At 40.5% G+C, this 26863-nt stretch overlaps 2 protein-coding genes across 3 annotated transcripts; both read left to right on the forward strand.

Moving 5' to 3' along the window:
* Positions 1-1156: 1156 nt before the first annotated feature.
* f5 (coagulation factor V) lies at positions 1157-18763 on the forward strand. The gene is made up of 25 exons (XM_037110235.1): positions 1157-1411; positions 2085-2167; positions 3347-3469; positions 3999-4211; positions 4335-4496; positions 4988-5209; positions 5320-5485; positions 5954-6134; positions 6979-7075; positions 7201-7406; positions 9274-9421; positions 9524-9736; positions 9933-11922; positions 12030-12198; positions 12628-12864; positions 13129-13345; positions 13462-13641; positions 14277-14393; positions 14495-14566; positions 14663-14748; positions 14839-14994; positions 15428-15572; positions 16588-16739; positions 17349-17531; positions 18173-18763. Exons 1-25 carry the CDS (start codon positions 1251-1253, stop codon positions 18317-18319), a joined length of 5826 nt encoding a protein of 1941 aa, XP_036966130.1. The 5' UTR covers positions 1157-1250; the 3' UTR covers positions 18320-18763.
* Positions 12380-26552, forward strand: rgcc (regulator of cell cycle). 2 transcript variants are annotated; one of them, XM_037110274.1, is made up of 6 exons: positions 12380-12397; positions 21898-21994; positions 22337-22510; positions 24832-24939; positions 25412-25474; positions 26385-26552. In XM_037110274.1, the coding sequence occupies exons 2-6, from the start codon at positions 21967-21969 to the stop codon at positions 26390-26392; spliced, it is 381 nt and encodes a 126-aa protein (XP_036966169.1). In that variant the 5' UTR covers positions 12380-12397; positions 21898-21966; the 3' UTR covers positions 26393-26552. The 2 variants fall into 2 exon arrangements, with proteins under 2 accessions (XP_036966169.1, XP_036966167.1); XM_037110272.1 differs by lacking the exon at positions 12380-12397 and having other exon boundaries at positions 21437-21994.
* Positions 26553-26863: the final 311 nt, after the last annotated feature.

The following is a 26863-nucleotide window of genomic DNA, read 5'->3' on the forward strand; positions in this document are numbered from 1 at the left end:
GCTTATAAAAATGTAATGTCATTTACCACCCAATAGCATTAAAAAGTGGTTTAATTGGCTTAACATTAACCTTAACATTAAAACACTGCTTATGATAAGCAGCTCTTGAACTAATAGTACCATGCTACATCACAGTTGGGTGTGGTCAAAATGACTAGAGCCCACACCCAGCAATGATGTCTGGTGTGGTCAGAGGTTCAAGAGACACCTTTCAACTATTTCAGCTCAGGGCATGTTTTTTACTCATTTCAAAATAATGGGTGATCTATACTTTAATGCATTAGAAATAATAATTCATCATATAAAAAACAATACATGACAATAGTGCAATCCATGTAGTGATCTAAAAACAAATAGCACTAGAATGGCACTCAGCAGGGCACATATACCAGATGAGGCCCAGCAGTCCCCTTTAATTCAATCAAGTCTAATCCAGTATCAAACTTGATAGCCCTGTATCTATATTTGAATAAGAAGTCTTTGTGCTGCATTTTGGATGAACTGCTGGGGAGATAAAGCTTACCAGCTCCCACAAAACCTACTCAAAATTCTTAAAGGAAAAGTATGTTTAAATGTAGTAATAGTTCTAAATGACAAAAGTTATTCGTCACAGAGTTTTTTTGTTGTTTGGGCATCATATAACTTACTTAGGTTTGATAGGTTGCCACAATTGATGTGTGCTGGGACAATATTAATGTTTACTTTGCATTATGACTTTTTTTATTCAACAAATATAACTAAGCCAAGCTTGTGATGGGTCACATCTGGCATATGGCATCTATATTACATACAATAATGTTTTGCTCTTGAATTATGTCATTTCTCTATGGGATGACTTTTCCTGGGACATTTTGAGGTTAGGGTAATTTTACAACACTCATCCCCACTGTGCGTTTCTAGAGATGTTGGGAATAAACACACCCCTCAGGGATGACTCACAGCAACGCACATACGGTGTCAATTACAAGAGTGAAAAAAATACGCAGAGACAGAGTTCATTGCCCTGGGTGTTTAAGCACGCGTGTGTGTGTGTGTGTGTGTGTGTGTGTGTGTGTGTGTGTGTGTGTGTGTGTGTGTGTGTGTGTGTGTGTGTGTGTGCGTGTGTGCGTGCATGCGTGCGTGCATGTGTGTGTGTGTGTGTGTGCTTGTGTGTCAGTGACAGATAAAGCGCAGAGCGGACCTCTCTGTCAGATCACAGCTTCTTCACTCACAGAGCAGACCGGTCTCACCTGTGGGACTGATCCAAGAATATGAGGCTCTGTTCATGGGCTGGAGCCTGGTGTCTCCTGCTAGTCCTGACTCTTCTGACTGTCCTTCATGTCAAAGCAGACCAGCATCCAGCCAGGGAGAGACACTATTATATAGCTGCTGTTGAAATAGACTGGAACTACTCTGGGAATGACACACAGAGGTAAGATAATGTTTGGAGGATTCATGATATTAAATGAAAAGATTAAGACAACATTTTATTTCCGACAATCTTCGAAAATTGTATACCTTTATGTTGTAGTTCTGTTTCATTTATTTATCTGAATTCTGTCTGTGTAACCTCATCTATGAAGTTCAAGTTGTTTGTACTGAACAGTCCAGTCTGTCCTTGTTTAATTCCCTTGGCAGTCTGTTCTTCATCCTATGATAGTATCAGTGTTAGTGTGACACACACACATACGCACACGCACACACACTCACACACACACACACACACACGTATGTTTTCATCAGCTATGGGGACATTACATAGACTTACGCTGACTTTCTTAACCTATCCCTAACCATAACAAATATCTGCCTCACCTTAGCCTTTACCCTAAAATTTGAAAAATGGCATTATAGGGTGCAGCATTTTGGTCCACATAAAGGTGTTGCAGTATATTCCAGGTTTTAGGCCCCCAAAAAACAAAAACAAGACTATACACACACACACACACACACACACACACACACACACACAGTGGGTAACACACATATAAGTAAACGTGTAACTTCATATCTGGAAGGCAGTATCTTGTTAATGTACAGTGAGATGGTGTAGGATGAGTTTTGCTCATTTGTTGATTCATATGTTGTGGTTTTCTCTTTCTTAGGTTTGGCCCCACCTATAAGAAAGTGGTCTTTCGGGAGTATGAGAAAGATTTCAAACAGGCTAAGACTCATCCCTCCTGGTTAGGTAAACTTTGGGTTTACATGAGTAAAGTCTGTCTGGCTCTAGGACACTAGACACTAAGACACACATTTCTTCTGTAAAGTGTCCTAGGAAGGAATGGATATATGCATAGTTGTTATTTCTTTGCAGATTTTAAAAAGTACTATGTAATCTGGTACTAATTAGAGGGAGATTAAGATGTGATTAAACATTGCTAAGTGAGTACCTGCTGATTTATTTCAGTTATGCAAAGAAATAACAACATATCCACTAGACATATTATACAGACACGTATGAATCTAAAGGACAAACCTGAATAGATGACTGTAGAAACAAAACAATTGTTAATGCCCATACAGGGAACTAGGTTTCACTGAATAGTGTGTTGAGTATGAACATAATGTGACTCTAGCCTGAGCCTGAGCTCTTTATACGCACCAGATTTGCTCTTCAGGCACAAGGAGATATTACCAGCCTTTAAGTTAGCTAGTCAGTAAAGTCAGTGAAGAATATACAGTGAGTTGTTCATTTTAGATTAACTTCCTTGAGGAATTGTAGAATTGTTAATAACATAAAGGTTTATACAAAGATGTAAGAATTGACTACCTGTCAAATTCATACAACAAACATATCAGTAATCCTTAACTGCTGCTTATTCCTGTTAGCTAGTAAGATCAGTTAACCATGCAGCCAGTTCTCATATTTGCTAAGTCTGCCTGGACTGGGAGCTCTCAGCAGCAGGGGAGTGTTGGTATGGTGTGCTGTTGGACAGGCTAGGGGCTAGCTGGTTAGCATGCTAATTTCTATAGATAACCCTGCAACAAAATGCATAGATGTCTTTGACATAACATCAAAATTTGTGTCTTATTTCTTCATATTCTCTTTATGATTGTTTTTTCCTTACATTTTGCACCATTAAAAAAGTAACCAGGCTACTGTTACACTGCTTTCTCCATTTTTCATGAAACCAGTAAAGTACCTTTTCCTTTACAAATTACTTCCTTTCTCGGAAAAATACCAAGCAGAAGAAAGGCTATCTAGTTTTTGGGTGATGTTGAAATGACATTTACTGCTCAATAACAGTTAGTGAATCAGGAATAATAACAGAAATCCCGTAATGAGTCAGTATGACACTTTGTGACTCATGATGGTGTGCCAAGTGTTGTGTAGTCTAAATAAACTTCAGCCTGTCTTTCTCTGCAGGGCTGCTTGGACCCACACTAAGGGCAGAGGAGGGGGAGACGATTGTCGTCACTTTCAGAAACATGGCGACTGGACTACACAGCATCCACGCACATGGGGTCGCCTACGGGAAACAGTCAGAGGGTGGGTACCTTCTAGCCCAGCTGCAGATGAGTCTGACAGCTGTGACAAACCAGAACACACCAGTTACACTCTACCATGCTGTCTTCCTGTCTGTTGGGGTCACTGTGGGTACTCATGATGTTGGCCAACACAACAAACAAGGTTGTTTGTCTTTTTCTAAAATATTAACCAGGGACAGGCAGATTATCAAAGTACACTGTACTGAAGTCCAACAGGAAGAATTGCTAAGCCCTAGGAAATCACTGTCTGTGTCTGTTCATATCAAGAGAAAAAAACAATACATTCTTGCTATTGTAGATGCAGGAAATTAAGCACATTAAGCACTTCTTAATTCATTGCAGAGGTTCAGAATTAAAGGAGCTCACAGTGTATTATTCATTAATCTTTGTTATTTGGGGGGAATTAAGTGGATCAAATTGTGTTAGGAAAGTCAATAATGTTCTCAGACCCCTGTAGCAAAAGGTATTTCATTTAATGAGGTCATTTTGGTGGTCCTCCATTTCAAACTGAATGCCTCTGTTTTTTGCAGGAGCCAACTACTTTGACAACACATCACAGAGAGAGAAAGAGGATGATGTTGTGCGGCCCAACAGAGAACACGTTTACTACTGGGAAGTGACACCAGATGTTTCTCCACAGCCAAATGACCCAACCTGTCTCACTTACACTTATGTCTCCCACCAAAATGTTGTGGAGGACTACAACTCGGGTCTCATTGGTACCTTACTCATCTGCAAGCCTGGTAGGTAGTAAACTGATTTTATAGCTAATGGAAAAATCACAAAATATGCTGCTGCTCCAAACAATGATTTGTTTGTTGTTTTCAATCACTCTGGCTCTCTCCCCCTATTCTCTCTCTCTGCAGGCAGTCTGGATGAGTCTGGAAAACAGGTTGGCGTCCACCAGGAGTATGTGTTCCTCTTTGGGGTTTTCGATGAGAAAGAGAGCAAGTACAAGCCAAACAGCTATGCCCCAGACAAGCATGTGAAATACACCATCAATGGATTCACAGAGGGATCACTACCAGGTCAGTCATGTTGTCACTCATTGAGTTTAGGCCCCTATGCGCCAGGCAGTCAACTGTCAGGCACTGTCAGGGCAGTCAGAGTGTCCGTGGCTCAAGTCGGTGAGAGAAGAGAAACAGAAAAAGAAAAAGAAAAGCCCCTTTAGTCTGTCACTGTAGTAGTATTACTGCAGTCTCTGCATATTTTTTCCCCTCCACTTCTTTGTCAGACAACGTTTTATGTCTCTCTGTGACAGAATTTTACAATTAATTCTCACAGATTAATGACATTACTTGCTTAGCTGAGCTTTACTGTTGTGGTACACTATTTTTACTCAGGGGAAATATCTGAAAACTTCCTCCACTATTGCTGTCATGTACAGATGTATAATGAATGGTGCCCAGTGGTTTCTTTGGTTTACAGGTGGTGGAAAGACATACACCATTCTGTATAAACTAAACTAAGCAAAGATAAAATACACAAATTGACTAACAATTTCCTCCTTTCCTCCCAGATGTCAGTCTGTGTGCCCATGCCTCTGTGAGCCTACATCTAGTGGGGATGAGTTCAGAGCCTGAGGTATTTTCTGTACATATGAATGGGCAGGTGCTGAAGCAGAACGGGCATAAAATGTCATCAGTGGGCCTGATCAGCGGCTCCTCTACCACTGCCAGCATGGTGGCTCTCCACACAGGTCGATGGCTGCTATCCTCACATACCATCAAGCACATGGAAGGTAGGTGTTTCTCTTCTTATGTGTCAAATGCATCTATCATCCATCATGGATAAGTGTTTTTTACCAGTCTTACTACCCTTAAAAGAAAAATTACACTTCTGTTGTTCCAGCTGGCATGCATGGTTTTGTGGATGTGACAAAGTGTGATGGCTTTCAAGCTCCCAGGCGAAGGATGACGATTGAACAAAAGCGACAAAGCAAGGAGTGGATATACTACATAGCTGCTGAGGAAGTTGTCTGGGACTATGCACCTACCATGAACGAACATGTTGATGAGTGAGCAGCATTTACATATATGTATTATATACGTTTGATAGCATTTCTAAGGTGTGCATGCAAACTAATCAGAAATAATAACATATGACCTTTGTGTTGATGTTTAATTCAAGGTGCTACTGTAGCATTTTCATTTATGATTATCAGCATGACCTGACATATATTTCTCTCTTTACTGTGAAAAGAGATTACGATATTGTTGCTGATTAGTGTGTCTCTTCCCAATAAACCTGTTTATCTTTTCACTTTTCCATCGATGAAGCTAAACATAGAAGTTATGTTGCTTCTTTGACTCTGCTGCATCCATTAAGAGAATCCCTCAATTCTATAAGTTATGTTACACCAACACCTCTGAAAACACTGGTGCCACACAGCATGAAGGACATGTTGAGGCCGTGAGGCATCAGTGTTCTAAATGGTCTTATTTGATGAATGCAACAATATCAATCTTTCAATCTTTTTGTGTAGGGACTTCAAGTTACAGTACCTGAGACGGTCACCAACAAGCATAGGTCCGAAATACAAGAAGGCCGTCTACACGCTGTACAAAAATGCATCATTCACCGAAAGGTCAGAGACCAAGCAAAGGAGGAATGAACTTGGGATCTTGGGCCCGGTGATCAGAGCACAAATCAGGGATGTTATCAAGGTGAGATCGCATTCACTTGAAATCAAATCAAGCGTACAGTGTATCGATTTAATACAAAACACAAAGTATATTCTAAAACAGGCACCTGTTGAAGAAACCTTAAAATAGATGAAAACTGTGTAAGGGTTAGTGCCTTTGAAATACTGTGTAGTCAGAAAGCACTATTTTTGCTCTGTGCTCCAGCACATTAAAATTAAAAGGTGCTCTGGTGGTGTATTATCAGGAAAGGTATCAATTGTCTTACAATATTAAATATTTTATCAGCTGATTCAGTGCCTCAATTTAAAAAAAACATTAAGAAAACATCTACAAGACCAAGAATTTGGATAATGTCTATTCAAAAGGTTTTGTTGCTCTTTTATTCATTTATAATCTTTCTTTTTTTTTTTTTTTTTTTTTTTTAATCTCTCTAAGTTTTATACTTTTTTGCTTGTGAATTTCTGGTTCTACCGCATTTTGTTTTATTTCCTTATGACTCGGCTGTATTTGCAGTATTTTATGGTTTTGCCTTTTGTGAAGAATTTCAAAACCTTGAAAGTCTGGTTTTGAAAGGCTCTATAGAAATAAAGTTTATTATTCTTATTGTTAATAGAGGTCAGCTATTGACTGCAAAGGCTTTAAAATAAAGATTTAAGATTTAAGTTTTTTTCAGGTTCACACCAATAACTGTCTCCTAAAATTGGAATGAAATGTGTCAGAAAAATTAACCCCAGTCTGTGGTATTTTAAATAAATGACTGTGAGCACAATACATGAATCATGTGTCATTCTAATATTTTTATTTCATAGCATCTGTTATTGTCTACAGGCTGCATGTCCTGACACATCCCTCTGTCTTATTACAGATAGTTTTCAAGAACATGGCATCCAGGCCCTACAGTATCTATCCACATGGACTTACAATAGAGAAGTCGGAGGAGGGAGTCAACTACCCAGCAGGAGGTACTATCTCCTTACTGTAAAACAAAATGTTTGAACACTTGGGTCTGGTGGATTATCCATTCTTGCTTGATTATATAAAATTAGTCAAATAAAACTGATGCGATATATTACAATGGTTTTGCCAGGTAACCAGTCTCATGGTGTTAAGCCAGGCGAGACACACACCTATGTATGGAGAGTGGTTGAAGAGGATGAGCCTTTTGATGACGACTCTCGATGTCTGACACGCCAGTACCACAGTGCAGTGGACACGCCGCGTGACATTGCCTCAGGATTGATAGGACCTATCCTGATCTGCAAGAGCCAGTCCCTCAATGTCAGGAACGTGCAGGTAGAAAGATTCAACTTTAATTCCGAGCCACTCTGGCAGCATAGCATAAGCAATGGTCATGTCAGTCTGTCTGTCAATTTGTTGGTCCATTTCATTGGTCCAGACTGAAATATCTCAACAACTTTTACATGGACTTCATTCAGGGTCTCAACAGAATGCAACCATACTGACTTGCCGATACCTGAATTTTCTATGAACAATAACACAATAACACAATAACATTTACAGTGCTCATAAAAGTATTAATCCCCTTGGATGTTTTCCCCTTTTATTGCTTTTATATGGAATCACGGTCATTATAATTAGCTTTTTGTCAAATAATTAAAAATATATAATTTAAAATAAGTGATTGCAACACTTCATCCCCTTTAAAGTTACTGGTGACAGCCTAATGAGGTCCAGCCAATTGGTGCTAGTTTCACAGTTTGTGAAATGGAGATCACCTGAGTGCAGTGAATGTGTCTTATGTGGTCCTAGTATAAAGACATCTGTGTGTGGAAGGCCCAGTCAATGGTTAACCAGTATTCCTGGATACAATTACATCATGGAGGCAAGAGAACACTCCAAGCAACTCTGTGAAAAGGTTACCGAAAAGTTACAAAAAGATACAAAAACTTTTGCAATTCAATGAACATCCTCAGAGTTCAGTTGAATCCATCATTAAGAAATGGAGGGAATATGGCACAGCCGTCCTCATAAACTGAGTGACTGTGCAAGAACGAGACTAGTCAGGGCGGCAACCAAGACACCTATGACTACCCTGAAGGAGTTAAAAGCTTCATTAGCTGAGATGGGAAAGACACTCTGCGTACATATGTTTTGTGAGCTTTGTGTGAGAGTGGCAAGGAAAAAAACACTGTTGAAGAAAGCGCTTTAAATCTTTACTAGAGTTTATCAAAAGGCATGTGGGAGACTCCAAGGTCAACTGAAAGAAGGTTCTTTGATTTGATGAGGCCATAATTGAGCCTTTTGCCCATTAGATTAGGCACTATATTTGGCGGACAGCACTGCACATCACTACAAACACACTATCCCCACTGTGAGGCATGGTGGTGGCAGCATCATGCTGTGGGGATGATTCTTGGCAGCAGGCTCTGGAAGTCTTGTAAAGGTAGAGAGTAAACTTAATGCAGAAAAGTATAGGGACATCCTGGAGGACAACCAATTCAATCTGCAAGAGAACAACAGAGAACAATAACTACAAGCCAACGAAAACTAGTGGTCAAGTCACAGCCAAGACTTCAGTTCAATAGAGAATTTGTGTCTGGACTTGTAAAGGGCTGTTCGTGCCTGATCCCCATGCAACCTGGAAGAACTTGAGCAGGTTTGCAAAGAAGAGTGGTGTAAAAAAGTTAAAGTGTCCAGATGGTCTAAGCCTGAAAGCCTTTGTGAGACCAATCCACACAGGCTCAGTGGTGTGCTGTCAAAGGTGTATCCACTTAATACTGACTGGAAGTGGGTCAATACTTATGCAATCACTTATTTCATTATGTTATACATGAAAGATTCAGGATTTTTCAGCATGAAGATTAAGTAAATTCCGTGTATGCAGCTTTTATCCTTTCCGAGTAAAAGACGTCTTACTGTATTTTTGATCATTGATCAGATTGTTTTTCAACTCTATGTTATGGGAGCAAAATTTCTAGCAAGACAACATAATAGAAAATAACTTAACACTAATTTTATATAGTCCTTTTTTAAGATTATTTTACATACAGACTACTGATATTACTCTAAAAATGTACAACTTACTACTGGACACTGTATGTTAAAAGATTTTAGCTTAAAAGTCAGAGTCAAAATTCAATATTTTATTATTAAAGTACAATATTTCAAAATTCATATTTGTTTTCTTTTGTTTCTATAGCTGAAAGCCGACAAGGAGCAGCATGCCGTGTTCACTGTGTTCGATGAGAACAAGAGCTGGTACCTGGATGACAACATTCGCCAATACTGCGATCAATCCAGAGTCAACAAGGCAGACCCAGACTTTTATAAGTCCAACGTTATGCACAGTAAATTTAGTCATAACCAGATTGAAGCTAATACCAGATCATCCTAAAAGAAATTAGATATCACTGCATCATTTGTTCATAATATTTTTTGTCTCCTCACAGCAATTAACGGTTATGCATTTGAGAGCGGCCCACTCTTAGGCTTCTGCAATGGTGAGGTTGCAACGTGGCATGTGTCCAGTATTGGAGCACAGGACTACATCCAGACAGCTACTTTCTATGGCCATACATTTACACTGAATGAGCGGACAGAGGACTTTCTCAGCCTCTACCCCATGACTGGAGAGACCATCAGTATGAACATGGACAACATTGGTCAGTCAGAGCTTACAATGCATTTTTCTAATGTCAAATGTAGGGATAATTTTAACTATTATGACAACAGAACATCCATATGCTCTTTATATATGAGAATGAGTTATATTAAGAACTTCAGTATGTCAATAATGATAGCTGCTTAGTTTTTTAAAGGTCTTTCCTGAAGGATTTTTGTATGTCTTTCTTGAACTAGGTGTCTGGCTCCTGGCCTCCCTGAATTCCCATGAGACAACAAAAGGAATGCGCTTAAAGTTTCAGGATGTTGAGTGCTATCGTGACTACCAGTATGATTACAGTGACACTGATGATCAAGCAGCAGGAAAAGAATTTGACGTGTGGAAGCCTCCGAGCTTGGATGAAATAAAGAAAGAAGAGGAGAAGCCAAAACCTGTAAAAGAGAAACCGGTGGACCCAGATGATCGAACAGCAATGTATGCAGCTGAATTAGGTCTCAGGTCTCAGAGGATCCAATCTAGTAGCACAGATGTTGAGCAGCTGGACCTCTCTTTCCTCGACTACGATGATAATGATGTGTTTGATGGAGATACAAATATCACACTTAATTTCACAGAGACAAAGAGAAAAAATGAGACTTCTGTTCTAAAGCCTAATGCACTAAATGACACATTATTCCCAAACTGGAAAGAGTTGGATGGACTAAACCTCACAGCAGTTAATCTGCTAGCCCAAAGCATCAGTGAGAATATAACACATATGCAAAACAGCAGTATGCCATCAACTTTTGAGAGTAAGCCACTAAATAAAACTGTTTATAATCCAAATATGTTATCAAAGAATGACAGTTTAACAAGAAGTAGCAGTGCTTCTGCTAATGCCTCAAATTGTGATAATTTAGCAGTTTCTGACACAAACAACACAACAGTTCACAATGTTACATCATCACCAGTGGTCAGAAATGTATCTGCAGGGATTACCAATCTTACTGTAACAGTACAAGAAACCATCAATTGTCCACAAATCTTGGTGGAGAAACTCACTAGTGGGGATGTGCCTCCACCCACTTCAAGCACCGACAATCTCAACAGTGCACAAGAAGGCAACGTCACCTCTCTGTCACACATTTTGAAAAAGCAAGTTAACCTGACAGCAGATGGATTAAACCATTCAATGTCTATTCAAACGGCTGGAGAGGGTGACGTCAGCAGCACAGGCAGATACAACATGACCGTCTTGATGAGCATGTGCAACAAAACCAATGGCAATGACTCTCGGATCACCACAGCAGAGCCTGGGTATGGAAAAGAGAATTTCTCTGAAATTGTGACTATTCCAGTCAACTCCAGCCTTGAAAATGTAACTGATGTTTTGCTCAAAACCAGGCCCTTACAGAATGTCACAGTGAACACGTCCATATCAGATTCATCATCAGAGATGATTTCGCACAATCGAGAGAATGTCACAGCTCTTAGTGGCGAGATGAACCACACAGGTGTGGAAAGTTTCTCCAATGAGACTTCAATTAACCTGTCCCTCTCCAGAGATGAGCAAAGTGCCTCAGATATCACTGAAGACGTATTCATCTACCTTAAAGAGAACAGTACAAATTTGATCAAGACCACCTCAGTCAAAACCCAGGGTCACAACTGGACTTACGATGGAACTCATCAAATGGTACCCAAGGACATTCCCGATGACCTGAAAAAATATTTTGGGAGAGAAATCCCTAAAGCAACTCCAACCCCAAAACAGATCAGGAAGGTGAACATTCGACAGCGGCCCCAGAAGGGCCAAGGCATGAAAACAAGGAAGAGGAAGGAATACAAGCCTCAGGCCAGGAGTGGCCTACCATTCTCCCCTCGTGGATTCAATCCAGGCATGACCCCACGTGGGTCACGACCCCATGTGCCAAAACCTGTCTCTGATGAAGAGGAGCTCATTAACATCCCTGTTGTTATTGGTGTACCCCGGCCTGATTTCAGTGACTATGAGCTGTACGTTCCTGGAGATGAACCAGATCATCAAGTGCTTGATGGGCACGACGTGAGAGCAGATGAATATGAGTATGTGATGTACAAAGACCCCTACAGCAGTCATGAAGACATCAAGAATCTCAACCTGGACGACACCACTAAATACTACTTAAAAATCTTCGGCACAAATGTCAAGACTTATTTCATTGCTGCAGAGGAGGTTGAATGGGACTATGCTGGCTACGGACAGAGGTAAGCTCAGAGACAGTCATAACAAAAGCTAATATGACTATTCTGACTGTACAGCAGTTACACATCGTACACACACAGAGCTGAAATAGGGTCCTGTAATCCCACAGGAGGCAAGATAAGTTGCAACACAACAGCCGAGAAACCAAGTTCACCAAAGTGGTCTTCCGAAGTTACATGGACAGTGGCTTCAGCACACCTGAAATCCGTGGAGAGCTAGATGAGCATCTTGGCATCCTGGGACCTGTCATCAAGGCGGAGGTTGGACAAACCATCATGGTAAGACTGTCATCAGTTTCTGTGTCAATTATTGCATCCATGCCTTAACTAAAAATGTCAGTTTGAGACTTAGAGAAAAATTATCTGTATGCTATTTATGATAAATTTACATTTAACATTATGTTGGGGATTGTGAATGAAAATTGTCCCAAATTTTCTATCTATCTATCTATCTATCTATCTATCTATATATATATATATATATATATATATATATATATATATATATATATATATATATATATATATATATATATATATATATATATATATATATATGTAAGAAAAAATAGGAACCGAAGTTGTAATTATTTACCATACAGACATGACAGTTGTATTGATAGATTGATGTGCGTATTCCCAAAATGTATTACTATTCCTTTAAAGTCATCACCAACCAATCACAAAATGTGTCCTTTTGTCTCATAGGTGGTGTTCAAGAACAATGCCAACCGTCCATACTCCTTACATCCTAATGGGGTTTCCTATACCAAGCAAACAGAGGGTCTCAAATATGAGGATGGCTCTAAGTACTGGTATAAATACGACAATGAGGTTCAACCTGGTACCAACTTCACATACATATGGAAGGTCCAGTCTATGGTTGGGCCAAAGCCAGAGGAGTCTCAGTGTCGGACCTGGGCCTATTATTCGGGTGTTAATCCTGTGAGTAACTTGAAAAAAGCTAGAAACTTATTATGAACTACTTGTAAGTTATATTAGTTTGGCAGGAGATGAATAAATACTATTTACAAAGATGCTAAGTCACATACACAGAGGAGCGTTAAATGAAGAATTCTACACATAGGAGCTTTAAATGAAGAATTCACTTAATTTGGTACACAAAACTATGCATTTAGATTGACCACAATGGAATATATTAAACATTTTAAATCTAATATTAAACCTAGTTTATGCTTTATCTCCTAGGAAAGAGACGTGCACTCCGGCTTGATCGGACCTCTGCTGGTGTGTCGAGAGGGCGCCCTGAAAAGTGACTTAGTAGACATGAGGGAGTTCACACTACTTTTCATGACCTTTGATGAGTCGCAGAGCTGGTACTATGAGAAGAACCTTGAGACCATGCAGAGGAAAAACCGAAGGAGAGTTATGGACTCAAACTTCAAGGAGACCCTCAAGTTCCATTGTAATGCATTATGTTGCAATACATATTCCTCCATGCATGTGAGAGTTGTCTGTTACAGAACAGAAACAAAGTTACCTAACTGGATAAAAAATGTCTCTTGCCTGTTCTTTCCTCAGCCATCAATGGCATTATCTACAACTTGAAGGGCCTAAGGATGTACACCAACCAGCTTGCGTGCTGGCACCTGATCAACATGGGCTCTCCCAAGGACTTTCAGAGTGTCCACTTCCACGGACAGACGTTCCTTCACAAGAAGATCACCAGCTACAGACAGGCAGTCTACCCCCTGCTGCCTGGTGAGAAACACAATGTTTGTTAAGTTAATTCAGAATAATATCTTTTGTGCTTTTAAGTTTAGAAAATAAGTCTCCCTCTAATGTTTGGATTGATGATACCACAACACAGAGAGAATAGCATAGGTAAGATTTACAAAAATAACAATAACCCTTAATGTAGCATAAGCACCTACTTATCTTGCACTACTTACCGCCTCTACCTTCGCCATCTTGTGCAATCCATGCAGTAATACTATTCTTCTTTTACATATTTATATTCATACACTGAGTCTGTTTATTTTCAAAAACTGTATTTAAACACTGTATGCATCCAACCTTCAACAAGGTAATACTCTGACACTTTATTTAAATGTATATAATGCACATTTTTGCCTCCTGTATACATAATGCACATAACGTATAGTCCTTTCTATATTTTATTTTTATCTTTTGTCTAAATCTTTTTTTTAGTATTTTTTAGTACTTTAAGTCTTGTAGTTATTGTGTGTCTATATGTCTGTCTACCTGCTGCTGTGACAAGTGAATTTCCCTGATGTGGGATGAATAAAAGTCCAAAGTCTAAAGTGTATTTGATGTTGATATCGCAGCATATACAATAGGTTTCAGCTTAATTACTACATCAACTATCTTTGCAGGGAGTTTTGATACTCTGGAGATGTACCCATCCAAACCTGGCCTATGGCAGCTGGAGACAGAAATTGGTTTCAACCAACAGAAGGGCATGCAGACCCTCTTTTTGGTTCTAGATAACGGTACGAACAATGAAACACTATGTAGCATTATGGATTTCTAAATACATTGCCATATTGTTATGTTGTGTTTTAATATTGAGATATTGCTTATCTCCTCCAAGATTGCTACCGTCCACTGGGTCTACAGTCAAACAGTGTAAAAGACAACCAAATTACAGCAGTCAACACTAGAGGTAGCCAAACCACCACTGTGGTCCTACTGCAAATACACTAAGTATTGAAATAGGAAATAAGTCACTTGAGTAATGACTATATTTTCATCTTTAAAGGATATTGGGAGCCCCATCTTGCCAGATTGAACAATCAGGGTAAATACAATGCGTGGAGCACAGAACAGAGCTCCAGCTGGATTCAGGTATGTGCTGTAGGGGAATAAGGGTGTGTTTGATGGGATTTGCTTTCTATGTGATTACAATTAACTACCTATGGACTACCCATTATACAGGTGGACTTCCAAAGACCAGTTGTGATCAGCCAAGTGGCCACTCAGGGAGCCCGGCAGATGTTCCAGTCCCAGTTTGTGACTAAGTATGCTATCTCCTACAGCACAGATCGCAGGAAGTGGATCTTCTACAAGGGCGACAGCAGGGACCTCAGGAAGGTGGGGAATGACTGATCCCGCCTTTATCAATGCAAACAGCCACAAACTAAGTGTGAGTGCAGCAACGCTGACTCACTAGCTTAGGACCTCACAGTTCTTTGCACTCAACACCAAAGTCAGAAAATAAAATGGAAACCAAAAGTCTTTGTTCATCTGTTTACAAATGAACTTAAATCATACACAATAAAAAACTTTAGATCTCGACTTTCTACAAAGTTTAACTAAGTGTAGGACAAAAGACTGTGTTGCTCCAAGGTCCAGTGGCTTCTGACTGTTTTGCGAAGTTTCTAAGTCAAACAGCCAATCAAATGCCATTCCAAACATCACTGGTGAAGTATTAATATCCATAATTCCATAGAAATGGCTACAACACTAAGAGAGAAGTGTGTGATCACCTCATTTCTTTTCTATGTGTGTCTCCATCTTTCACCAGGTATTCCCTGGGAACCAGGAGGCCTATGAAACAAAGAAAAACATTTTCTTTCCTCCTGTGGTTGGACGGTTTATTAGGCTCCACCCAATCGACTGGTACAGCAAGGCTACAGTCCGCATGGAGTTCTACGGCTGTGAGCTTGATGGTAAGATGGTGGTATGCGTGTGTGTGGGGGTGGATGTGGGCAAGCCACACCACAAGTCTTGAAAATTTGGACTTCACGTTCATCCATTCATTCTTGAAGCTTCTTCTCCTGTTATATCATCATTTTGGTTTGTACTTGATTCTGATTAGCTGCGATTTTATTTGCGATATATGGACAGCTATGGAATCCAGTGAAACTTTCTGTTCACTGTTCTGAATTAATGTGCTGTAGCATATATCTAATGAATGAATGGCATTAGTATCAGGTGTCTGCACACAGGGAAAAAAAATCTGAATATTTTTCATATTATATAGTATTTTATATTTCATTTTAATATATTTTATAATAGTTCTCCAACACAGTGTAGTCCTTCAGTCCGTCATCCTCTGAACACCACAGGATGCAGTACCTGTAACACACAAGCTACAGGAAGTAGCTGACACTGTCATCAAGTCATCATCTCACATCCTGTTCATTGGTCTACTTTTCACTACAGGCCGAACACAACAGAATAACTGCGTCAACTACACGCAATGTTACAGTATTTAAGATTTTACCAGGGAAATACTGTTTTAGCTTGTGAAAAACATAGTATTTTGATCGCAACAGGCATTGGGGGCAAACTTAAATCAAACCACATCCTCACTGAATTATTATTGTTGTTGAGTTTGGACATTGTTTACTAGCCATGTAACTTTGCTCTCTCTCTCTCTCTCTACTCTGTCATTTTTTGGAAAACTCACTCACTAATAGATTTTCAAAGTGCATGAGTTTTAGTCGGCACATCCATTATAATCTTGGATTTACTTTTTAACATTTGGTGAAAATGGTGTACTATATCTTTGAAATAAATATAAAGAATGAAGTTAAATTTAATATCTAAACATAGGTGGCACTGTGATTTATTTATTTTTTTCCCACTGGTTTCCAAATACTTTCTCCAAACGGAAGATAAATTCATGTATGTATGTCAAGTATGTACTCCTTATGTGACCATATTAACCTCCTGACTCAGGCTGCTCTGTGCCTCTGGGGATGGAGAGCGGACTGATAGAAGACCACCGCATCACAGCCAGCTCCATAGCTTCCAGCTGGTACTCAGGACCCTGGAACCCTGCTCTTGCACGCCTCAACAGACAAGGCACCATCAATGCTTGGCAGGCTAAGGTACACATCCTAGAACTAATATGACCAGTCAATGAATGCATTCAAATTTATAGTATTGATCAGGTTGAATGTTGCTGATTTTGTAACGCAGGTTGTGAGTGACCTGATAACAGACAACCCCAGCCTCTGAAAACCCTAAGTTTCTGGAAGAAACTTGCTTTGAAAAGACATTATTTACATCCTTTTTAAAGCCAAATCTCCACTGTAGCTCTTTAGCTAAAAGCATACTGTCTCAAGTGGGTGCAAAAGAAATGGCGGCATGTCAAGGCTCTAAAAGAGTGTTTTAAAATCGATGAGAGACGATGTGACTTTAATTACACCAACTAAGCTGTTTGGTTGTTTGTCCCCCACCTACATCGGTTGTTTAGGAGAATGCTGCAACACTGTTTTGCTGCGAAGCTCCAGAAATGTTTTGTGGATTACTAAACTTTTTTTTCCAGCTTTCCATCTGTGTGGGGGTATGTGATGATGACAGAATCATCAATCATTTTGGGTTGAACTTTTACTTTAAATTATTTTGATTTATAGAGCACACAAATACGTTTTTGTAGTTGACAAATGTGTGCTCAGACCAACCTGTAGTACAACCCTGTGCCGTCTCTTCCACAGTATAATGACATGAACCAGTGGCTGCAGGTAGAGCTGCCCCAAATTAAGAAGATCACAGGTATCATAACACAAGGAGCCAAGTCTCTGGGGACGGAGATGTATGTCATCTCCTACTCTCTGCAGTACAGCGACAATGGGATACACTGGAACCATTACACTGATGACGAGGGCCTCACTTTCAAGGTGAGCTCTGGCAGAATCACATGAAATTGTATTGACATTAAAGCTGAACAGCAGGCTCAATGAGTGTGTACTGTGAGCACAGTAGCATCACTAACCATACCTACCTCATGTCTCACTCACACGGAGGAAAATGAATAAAAAAATGAATCATAATGAATATAAACACAAATATGGCTAGTGTTAATACTCACTGCGCTAAATCTAGTATGTTAGTATTGGAAGTATTTTGTATTTTCTCTTCTATTTTTGTGTGACTTGCTCACTAATAGCTTTAGCATTACTGTACATCTGCCTTGCCTGGTGAACACTAGTCAGACATTACCAGTGCATTTATGGGCAGTGTGGGCAGGCAGGTACAGAGTTAGATAAACAGTCATTTTACACTGACAGACTGAGACGACTGGATGGCCCTACAGCAGCTACAGATACTGGATGGTTTCCTTTATTTGTTTGAGCATTTGATGTATTTGATTGCTGCCAGGATATCAAATTATTATTATTATTTTTTAAGGATAATAAACAATGCATTTAGAATAACTTATCAATCCTGGCTTTCACCAGTTCAGTGGGAACTGTAGATTTATTTGACAACAGCAGAGAAATGATGATTCTAAACAATGTCTCTTTCTTATTAAATCCAGACGTTTTTAGGAAATACGGATAACAATGACCACGTGAAGAACTACATCTACCCTCCGATTTTCTCCCGCTTCATAAGAATCATCCCCAAAAGTTGGATGACTTCCATCACCATGAGAGTAGAACTACTAGGCTGTGACTTTGAATGACACACACACACACACACACACACACACACACACACACACACACACGCACACACGCACGCAAACTGAAACATATGTCATCTGAATCCAGATATATGCACATTCGCTACCAAACATAGGGTCATGTATGGAAGGAAATGTTCTTTTTCAAATTCGGTAATCAGATGCAGAAAGGAATTTAGTGTTTTACAAATGAATACAGAGAAAAGTGATTTATTATATAAATATATGTCCAGTTAACATTAGTTTCAAAACTCATAGGAGTACACTAAGTATGAGTAATCTTAACCATATTGTCAGTAGTTTGGAGGGTATTTTTGAAATACTAAAAGCTTTTTTAAGCTGATATATGCCATTTTTTCTCTTGAAATGAATAAAAATGAATGTAAATATGTAAGTAGAGATCATGTCATTTATTTTTCAATAAATATGATTACCATTCTTATTTTTCAGTGTCCACTCCAGTGATTTATGAGGTCATAAATGAACGGATCCTGTTTGCAAATAGTGAGTCTTGTTATGCCAAGTATGAGTACGTGAACACTGATATCTTCTCATGGTGTCTTGAAGGTGTCACTTTTAGCACCTCCGTGAATGCCAGGCCTGTCGTTAAGCAGCACCTCGGGGCCTCCAGAATCAACAGCCACGTGCAGCTGCAAACACATGGCATGTTTATCCATTTGCTAATCATGTTAAACTGGGCACTGGAGGTGTGAACGTCTCAGCATGGCTGTGCTGCATGCTACTGATCTGTGAAGACAAATTAACTCACAAATAACTTTATTGGGCAACTGGCTGTCTCAGGCTTTGGGACTTCTGATGAGTTCCACCTGTTAGTCTCTGTTTAGTTTGATTGTTGCAAATCTGTATTTAAAATACAGTACAATAGTACATTTGTACAATACCTGAATTGCTCAGGAATTCTCTTTTTGCAGAGGACACATCTGGTAGGTGTTCATGGACATTTTAACAGGAGATTATCTGGTTGAATGGGTCCTGATCAAAGGCCACCCGGCTGCTCATCCAGGCTTCAGACTCAATCTTGGGAAGATTTCACTCCATGCCTGAGAAACAAGTGACACCAAGCCAGTGCAGGTATACCTGATTACTTGCTTACATCAGATGTTTCCACTGTATCACATTTGCTGATGAAGACTGTGGGTTAATGTTTAATGCTTAAAAACAAGCAAATAAACTAAGATGGTTTTGTCACCTGCTGTTTCAAACTGATAAGGTCAGCTTATTTTCAGAGAAGTGGGGCCCAACTCATTGTGTATTTTTTGATGACTTGAGGGACTGAGCTACGTGTTGAAGTACACTTGAGCAAGATATTGAACCCCAAAAATTGCTCCCGATGTGCATTTGGCACCTTGTGTGGCAGCCACTGCCATCGGTAAGGGCCCTGCGATGAGCTGGCGATCATCCAGGGTGTTCCTTGGCCTTTGCCCTTTGAGTAAAACTGGATTTGGCCCCAGGGGGGATAAAAGCGGCAACATCCCGCGACCCTTGCAAATAAGCGGAAAGAAAATGGAATGGAATACAAACTCAACTCATTGTCATTCTTTTGATCAGGTTAGGTAAATTGACCAATAACAAAATTACTGATACCTTCCCTACCATCCCTATTTATAAAGACTGGATACTGCAAGCAAGACTGCAAAATATTGATGGAGAAAAAGTGATTTGGGAAGACCTGACTTAACCCTAACCCTAACCCTAACCCTAACTAAAGACTAAGATTGCCTTGACGCAACCTGTGACCTGACTCACAAACTATGGACTTGCTTGAGACTTAGACCAAATGACTGGGGACTCACTTGCTCTGTTATGTATTGGTGTGCTATATTGTAGGCAACTACACTTCACATACAGTCAGTGCACCACACATAAAAGCAATTGTTTGACCAGAGTTGTAATTTACACTTCATAATCCATGTTCTCACATATAGATATATAAACCTCATGCTAAGAATGATTCATCATCGGTTGAACTTGACTCATGAGAGCTTATGATCACTCTGCTTCTCAAACAGAAAAGTTTGCAGCATTGAAACAATAAAGCAGTTTGGTGCAGTCATTGTTGTAACTATATAGACTGTCTTGATATTATCCCAAATGTCCAAAACCCTTATGTCCCCAATAATTTTCAACACAAAGTGACGCCCTTGTTATATATCCAAGATTCAAAGGGTCAAATCATGGGACGCAACTGTGACAGTTCACCACCAGATGTCACTCCAACTTCACCTTTGCTGAGGATCAGACCCAGACAAATTATTTTCATTTTTATGTCAGTGTGATGGGTTTTTTTTTATATATATATTTTTTTGTTATATTGTCAATTACATATATATATATTGACATAAACTAAAATGAACTAAAAAGGGTCATATATATATATAAATAGGGTCATGGGTAATGACTATGGGTGTAAGAATAAACAGATAAATCCTCATCATTTAAAGCTGACAAACTCATGGTAGTAATCCTACGGGAATGAAACTGGAGAGTATTCTCATTCCTGTGCTATTTTAAATGATGTTACTGTACAAATATGCTAATGAAATATTGTCTCACTTCACCAGGACTGTTGGGACCCAGAAGCTCTTCATGTATGCAGTATCCTACAGTCAAAACTTAACTTGAGAGAAATAACAGAAGCAAAATATGCTCATAAATGGAAGGTAAAAGTACTTCGGCCAAGGTGAAACAAAATGTATGCTTTTTACCCACTCGTAGTTCATCTCTAACAATGTCTCATATTTTATTAGCTGATCAAACGCTTTGTATGTAAAATTCATGTTAGATGTCTGAGAGACAACAGCCACCTCAGCCACAGTCTGTTGTCCCTGCTGCCATCTGACAACAGATACAGAAGTACCCACTGCCATAGCATCAGCCTCTCCCCTCTCATACTCATCCTCAACACTCCACGATGAAAATGATGCCTTTCTTTCTGGTGCAGTTTAAGGAGACTACAACTTACATTCCATTGTACAACCCTGTGTTGTAAAGTGACACGCAAATGAACCTAAAAACCTCAAATATTATTTATGATATCAGCCATCAGGTGTTCACTTCACTGTGGTTTGCTTGCCATAACTACTAAGCATAATTCTGTTAGCTTGATTATGAGGTCCAGTGTCATTTAAAAGTGAGGCAATCAATCAAGACAAGGGTCTAAAAATCCTTGTCCTTCCATTGATCCGGCTGAGTGTTAATCTCAGTTTGGCCTCGTTCTGTCATGGTCTGCCTGACGATAAAATCTGAAAAGCGATTATAAATATCTGTGTGTGACACCTCTGCTGGCAAGTGACACACAAGTTGTTTACAAACATGCTTTTATGAGGGAGACGTCAGGAGAGTGTAACTTCAGCCGGGAGACTTTTATTGGTCGCTGCACACACACACACACACACACACACACACTGCTCTCCCCTCCCCTCTGTGCCTCAGTCACCGCCCCACTGAGCAGGCCGCATTAAAGCGCGGCAGTGCTCAGGCTGGAGGAGACAGCCAGGGGTGTCGCAGCAGAGGGAAGTGGTCGGACATAACACTGAGGGACATCAGTATCTATCTATATATATATATATATACAGTACACACACGTTTTGATATACTGGATCATCTCAAATCCTATTACAGGAATAATGAAGTCACCAAAGTTGAAAACTCAAGGTAAATATGAACTTGTTTTGTTCCTCAACCTCCATCAATTAACACACACACGTTCTAGTCACGTTCTTCTAGGGAGTACTTGAGTGAAAAATACTGTGTTTTATTAGCCTATAACGCTGCATTTAATATGTTTCATGTGTTTAGATTCTCGAGCATTTTTCTGCCATAATATAATGTTCTGTTAACACAGCAGTGATATTTGATGATGTTTTTTTTTTTTTCTGTCCATACCTGATTCAATTCAAACCTTGGCCGGTCAAAAAAAAAAAAAAAAAAATGTTGCTCATAATGTAAAGACGGTTGTCTTCATGTTTTCTCTTTTCGTGGCATCGTCTGTTACAGCGAAGTTCGTCAACGAGGAGGACCTGAGCGACGTGCTGTGTGAGTTCGACGCGGTGATCGAAGACTTCACGTCGCCGGTGGAGAAGCGACACTTCAGGTACGACGAACACCTGAAGACCGTGAAGAGGAGGAGCAGCGCCAGCGTCAGCGACAGCGGCATCAGCGACTCCGAGAGTGAGTTAGTAACGAATTACCAGCCGTATTCTTCGGATTAGGAACCATGTGACGCATATCTTATTATTTCGCACCACGGAACTATGAAAGACTGCAATTTGTGTCGTATGGATACATTTGTGTGTCGTAACGCAAGGAAGGTTCCAGACAGCAGCTTGAAATTGTACAGTAAAAAAAAAGTTCCCTGTTAGACACCGAGACTCCAGAATGGAGATCAGGTACTGTAGAAATGACACAGTCATGGAGGCTTCTCTCTTCATCTGTCACTTAGGACTGATGGTCTGAAGATACAGCGCCAGGAAGTTGGTCTTTGTTACAACGTTGCCTCATTAAGGTTGTGCAGTACCTGATCATGTTCCATCAAGATGTCAGCAGGCATACTGTAGCACATGCACCCCTGCTGTTTTACTCACACACACGAATACAGAAAGAAGGTGTCAGAGAGTTCTGGCTGTCATAGTGCAGAGATTCTGGCATCAGATTACTGTCAGCTACTGTTGCATATTTAGCGCACCTGCCCCTATATTGTGACTGCTTGTCTAAAGTTTTACTGTCACATGTTACAGCCTCTAATCCACATGGGATATAGCCTCATTTACTGATATACGGAGAAAAATATGCTTCAGGTCATCGTGAGCAAAGATAGTTTCCCGAACACGTGTGGCTGGATTGGGACTTTATAGCCTCCAGTCTGGGAGAAAGCTGTCTGTGGAACCATTTAGCAGGCTGCCCAGTTCACTGCACACTTGATCAACTTGCATTCAAAAGTAAGCAAAGTAGAATCTTATGAGACTAAAATATATTTTAAGTCTGTTTTTTTTTTTTCCTTTGGGACAGCAATTTTGCAACTGCATGATGGTTGGGATACCCGTGGTTTTATGAAGTATCATCAATGCCCATAATGTCTACTAATCCAGCTAGAATTTATGTGTGATTACCACATAACCACAGAGCTTCTCAGGAAGCAGCATCAGTGATGAAGGCAGCAGGAAGGTGTTTAGACCTGTCTCTGTGGCGCTAATGAGGTTGTTGATTTGCTCAAGGGATCAGATTCCTGCTTGAGTTCTGTCCTCTCCATAGCAGTCTAATGAAGAGTGACCTGTCCCATGCAGGGACGGCCTATTGTGTTGTGGCCTGATGGATGGATGGACTGTTCGACATGCGGATGAATGGCACAAACTGTGCAGGGTCTCAGAGTATGTTGGAGCGAGGGGCAGGGATTAAAAGAAGGTGGACGATGGAGAGCGCGAGCAACACAAGTGAATATAAGAGCGGGAATGAAAACAGAAATGAGAGGGTTTGTCATCCAAGTCAAATGTCGGTGTTAGGGCCACGGCTCTGTGTGTGTGTGTGTGTTGGCGCCTGGGTGCTCCCTGTTGTGTGTGGCGTCCCTTCTCTCACGCTGTGTGTTCAGTGTTGAGTAGTGGGGGTGATGCAGGTCGGAGAGGGGGGAGTAAGTAAGTGGTCATCTGAGACCCTGTTAGGGTTTGTTAGAATTCAGTACAGAAGAGGGAGACAGCCAAGGACTGTTTTAAATTCTGCCCAGTCTTGTTCTTTTCACACACACATACTTCATACTCACATGGACAACATGATCAGGAGGACCGACCATGATTTTATGCTTCAACTGCCAAATTTTGATGACATAAAAGTTGCTTCTGTCCTGGAATCTAGCCTCTCTCTCTCTCTCTCTCTCTCTCTCTCTCTCTCTCTCTCTCTTCCTCTTACAAAGACAGACACATGAACAATGATAATGTGATGTGTTATGTGGTGGCTTGAAATATGATCTGGCACAATCAAAGTGGCCATTATATCATTTATGTAACCATTTGTTTATAGTTTGGGTGGTACAGGGGAGACAGAGACGGCAGCCAGAGCAAGAATGTGCTCTCTCGTGTCAGAATCTAAACATATCAGAGATTTAAATAAACTGGACAACCTGTTATATTGCTGTCACCAACAGCCACAATGGAGATTCAGTCACAGAGGTAGTTGTAAACGGTGTTTGTGCAGCGTTGTCCAGTGTAGCAGAAGATGTCAATACAGCGATAATCTTTTTGAAGTACATTTTTCCGCACCAGAGGCTTGTTCTCTTTTATTTTGTCAAAGTATGTGTTTGTGTGTATACAAGCACGTGCATGCATGTGACAGGCCATGGAGGAAGGCTGTCATTAGAGGAGAATGCAGTGATTACACCCTGAAGATGATCGACTGACACAGATCAGATCTGAGTGTGTTTTGTGGAATACAGTACACAGAGAAGTGAGCGCTCCTCTAATCTAATCTGTTTGCATTCTGTCTTCTCTCTCTTTTTCTAACAGGTGCAGAGTCGCTCAACAGAAACAGCTTCAGCTTTAGTGATGAGAGGCTCAACTCCCCCACGGTGCTGTCACCCACCACCAGCTCACCTGCTCTTATGTCACCAAAACGTGAGTTACAGTCCTCAGGATTAAAGGAGAAATTTGGGAAGTGTGGTCAGAATATTTTTGGCAAACATGGTCTCCATCTGGGTAAATTCGATGCAGTTGTTGGTTACTCTGGTGATACGCTGGCCCCCATAGCTTTGGAACTACCTTCTGATTCTGGCCATATTTTACAAATGAAAGCAAATTAAAACACTCATGACTTTGCACACTTAACAAAAAAAACAAAAAACATCCAGGTTTACTTACTCTGGTAAAGACGTGCTACAGACAGAATCAAATCACTGTTAGGATACCTGGGTCAACGTGATATATAAGTATAAATCATATAATTGAAGATTTTGTAAGACAGCAGATCGATTAAGGTTGAATGTTTCTACATACCATGAACCTCAGTCTTATTTGTCGTCTATAACGTGTGATTTGAAGATGTTTATAATAACTAGGCTGAAATGTGAATCTCTCCTTTCCCTTGCAGCCAAACTGGGCGACACTAAAGAACTGGAGGACTTCATCGCCGACCTTGACAAGACATTAGAGAGTAAGTGCTAATGCAACCTAGCTGTCAGAAGCACTGATGAATTAGACTGTGTGCTGGCGCCGCCCGCTGCTCAGGATTAACAGGAGCGTTTGTTCCCAGCTATGCTAATGACCACTCATCAAGTGACACAGCAGTCACTCCCCTCAGGTTTATAAGAAACAATCATATGTCAGGTATATGAAGGAGCTGATGCTGGAGCATGTTATGTGGATCGGGAGGCATCTGGGGTTACACTGGAGAGAAAGGCAGGGTAGATTTGAGTGTTGCTGCAAACACAAAGCAGTGTACACACACCACACCGTGCTGAGGACTCTGGGTTTTCTATTTTGTCCCGTCCTTTTTTTGCCCTCATCCCTGTTTCCTTTATTGCACAACAGAGACATAGAGCTCTGCGTATGTACGTGAATGAAACTGTAATCTTACAGAGCATCATGGGTAATAGACATACATGCCTTATTTGTCTTCATCTTTACTACGGGGCTTGTAAGTGTTGGAACCTGCATCAGAGTAAGAGTGGAAGGAATGTGTGCTGGTGCAAACCTGGGCTGAAATTCCAACTGTAAATGTCAGGAATGGAATGAGACAGGAGTGGGAGCTGAAACGCTGCCCTCATTTCCATATTTTTTTCCTTCCGCTTCTCTCCTCTGTTCTGTGTTTCAGCCACTGAATGTCCATCTTTCACATCTCGGAGGCATCCAGTCTTTGTGTAAATCTGGACATTCAGTCAGCCAGTTAGGCAGTCAGCCAGCCCCATGTTAGCTTTGGAGAATGGCATTTATTAGCGCTACCAGTGTTTACAATGACCAGTCTGAAAAACTGTTAACATTTGCCACTCTGTGAATAGAACTAGCAACCCGGAAGCCAGGGAGTCTTGTTCTAATGAGATCTGTCTGTCTCTGTCTGTTGTAAGGCATGTGATGAAGAGGCTCCAAGTCATCCTGGAGTGAAGCCATGAGGGAGGAAGGATGTCTGGACCCCCCTTGAGTCGGCATGTGCCCGGCCCCCACACCACAAAAACACACAATATGATACAGCTTGTTGGCACAGCAACTTCTAAGTGGCTCCACCACGACATCACGTCTAGCCAGCGCTCATCTAAAGTTAACCCATCAGTGCTCCACTAACTCCAGGCCACCTGGCCACTGGGCTGTGAGGACTGCAAGAAGGGCCAAAATTAGCCTTGTAGGGAACCCCAGGAAAAGAATATTTGAGCAGCCATGTGCTAATGGACTCCATGAAAAGTTGTGAGGAGTGAAGACAAGCTGCAAAAAGTCACTGGAACATTTATTGACAGAATAAAAAAATCACCCCAACACACAGACCAGGTTACACTCCCTAATCCAAAACTTGAGCTGGAAGAGTATTTAAGTATAGCTTTTTATAATAGAA

Source organism: Acanthopagrus latus, chromosome 9 (assembly GCF_904848185.1).
Source record: "Acanthopagrus latus isolate v.2019 chromosome 9, fAcaLat1.1, whole genome shotgun sequence".
NCBI classification, from domain to species: domain Eukaryota; kingdom Metazoa; phylum Chordata; class Actinopteri; order Spariformes; family Sparidae; genus Acanthopagrus; species Acanthopagrus latus.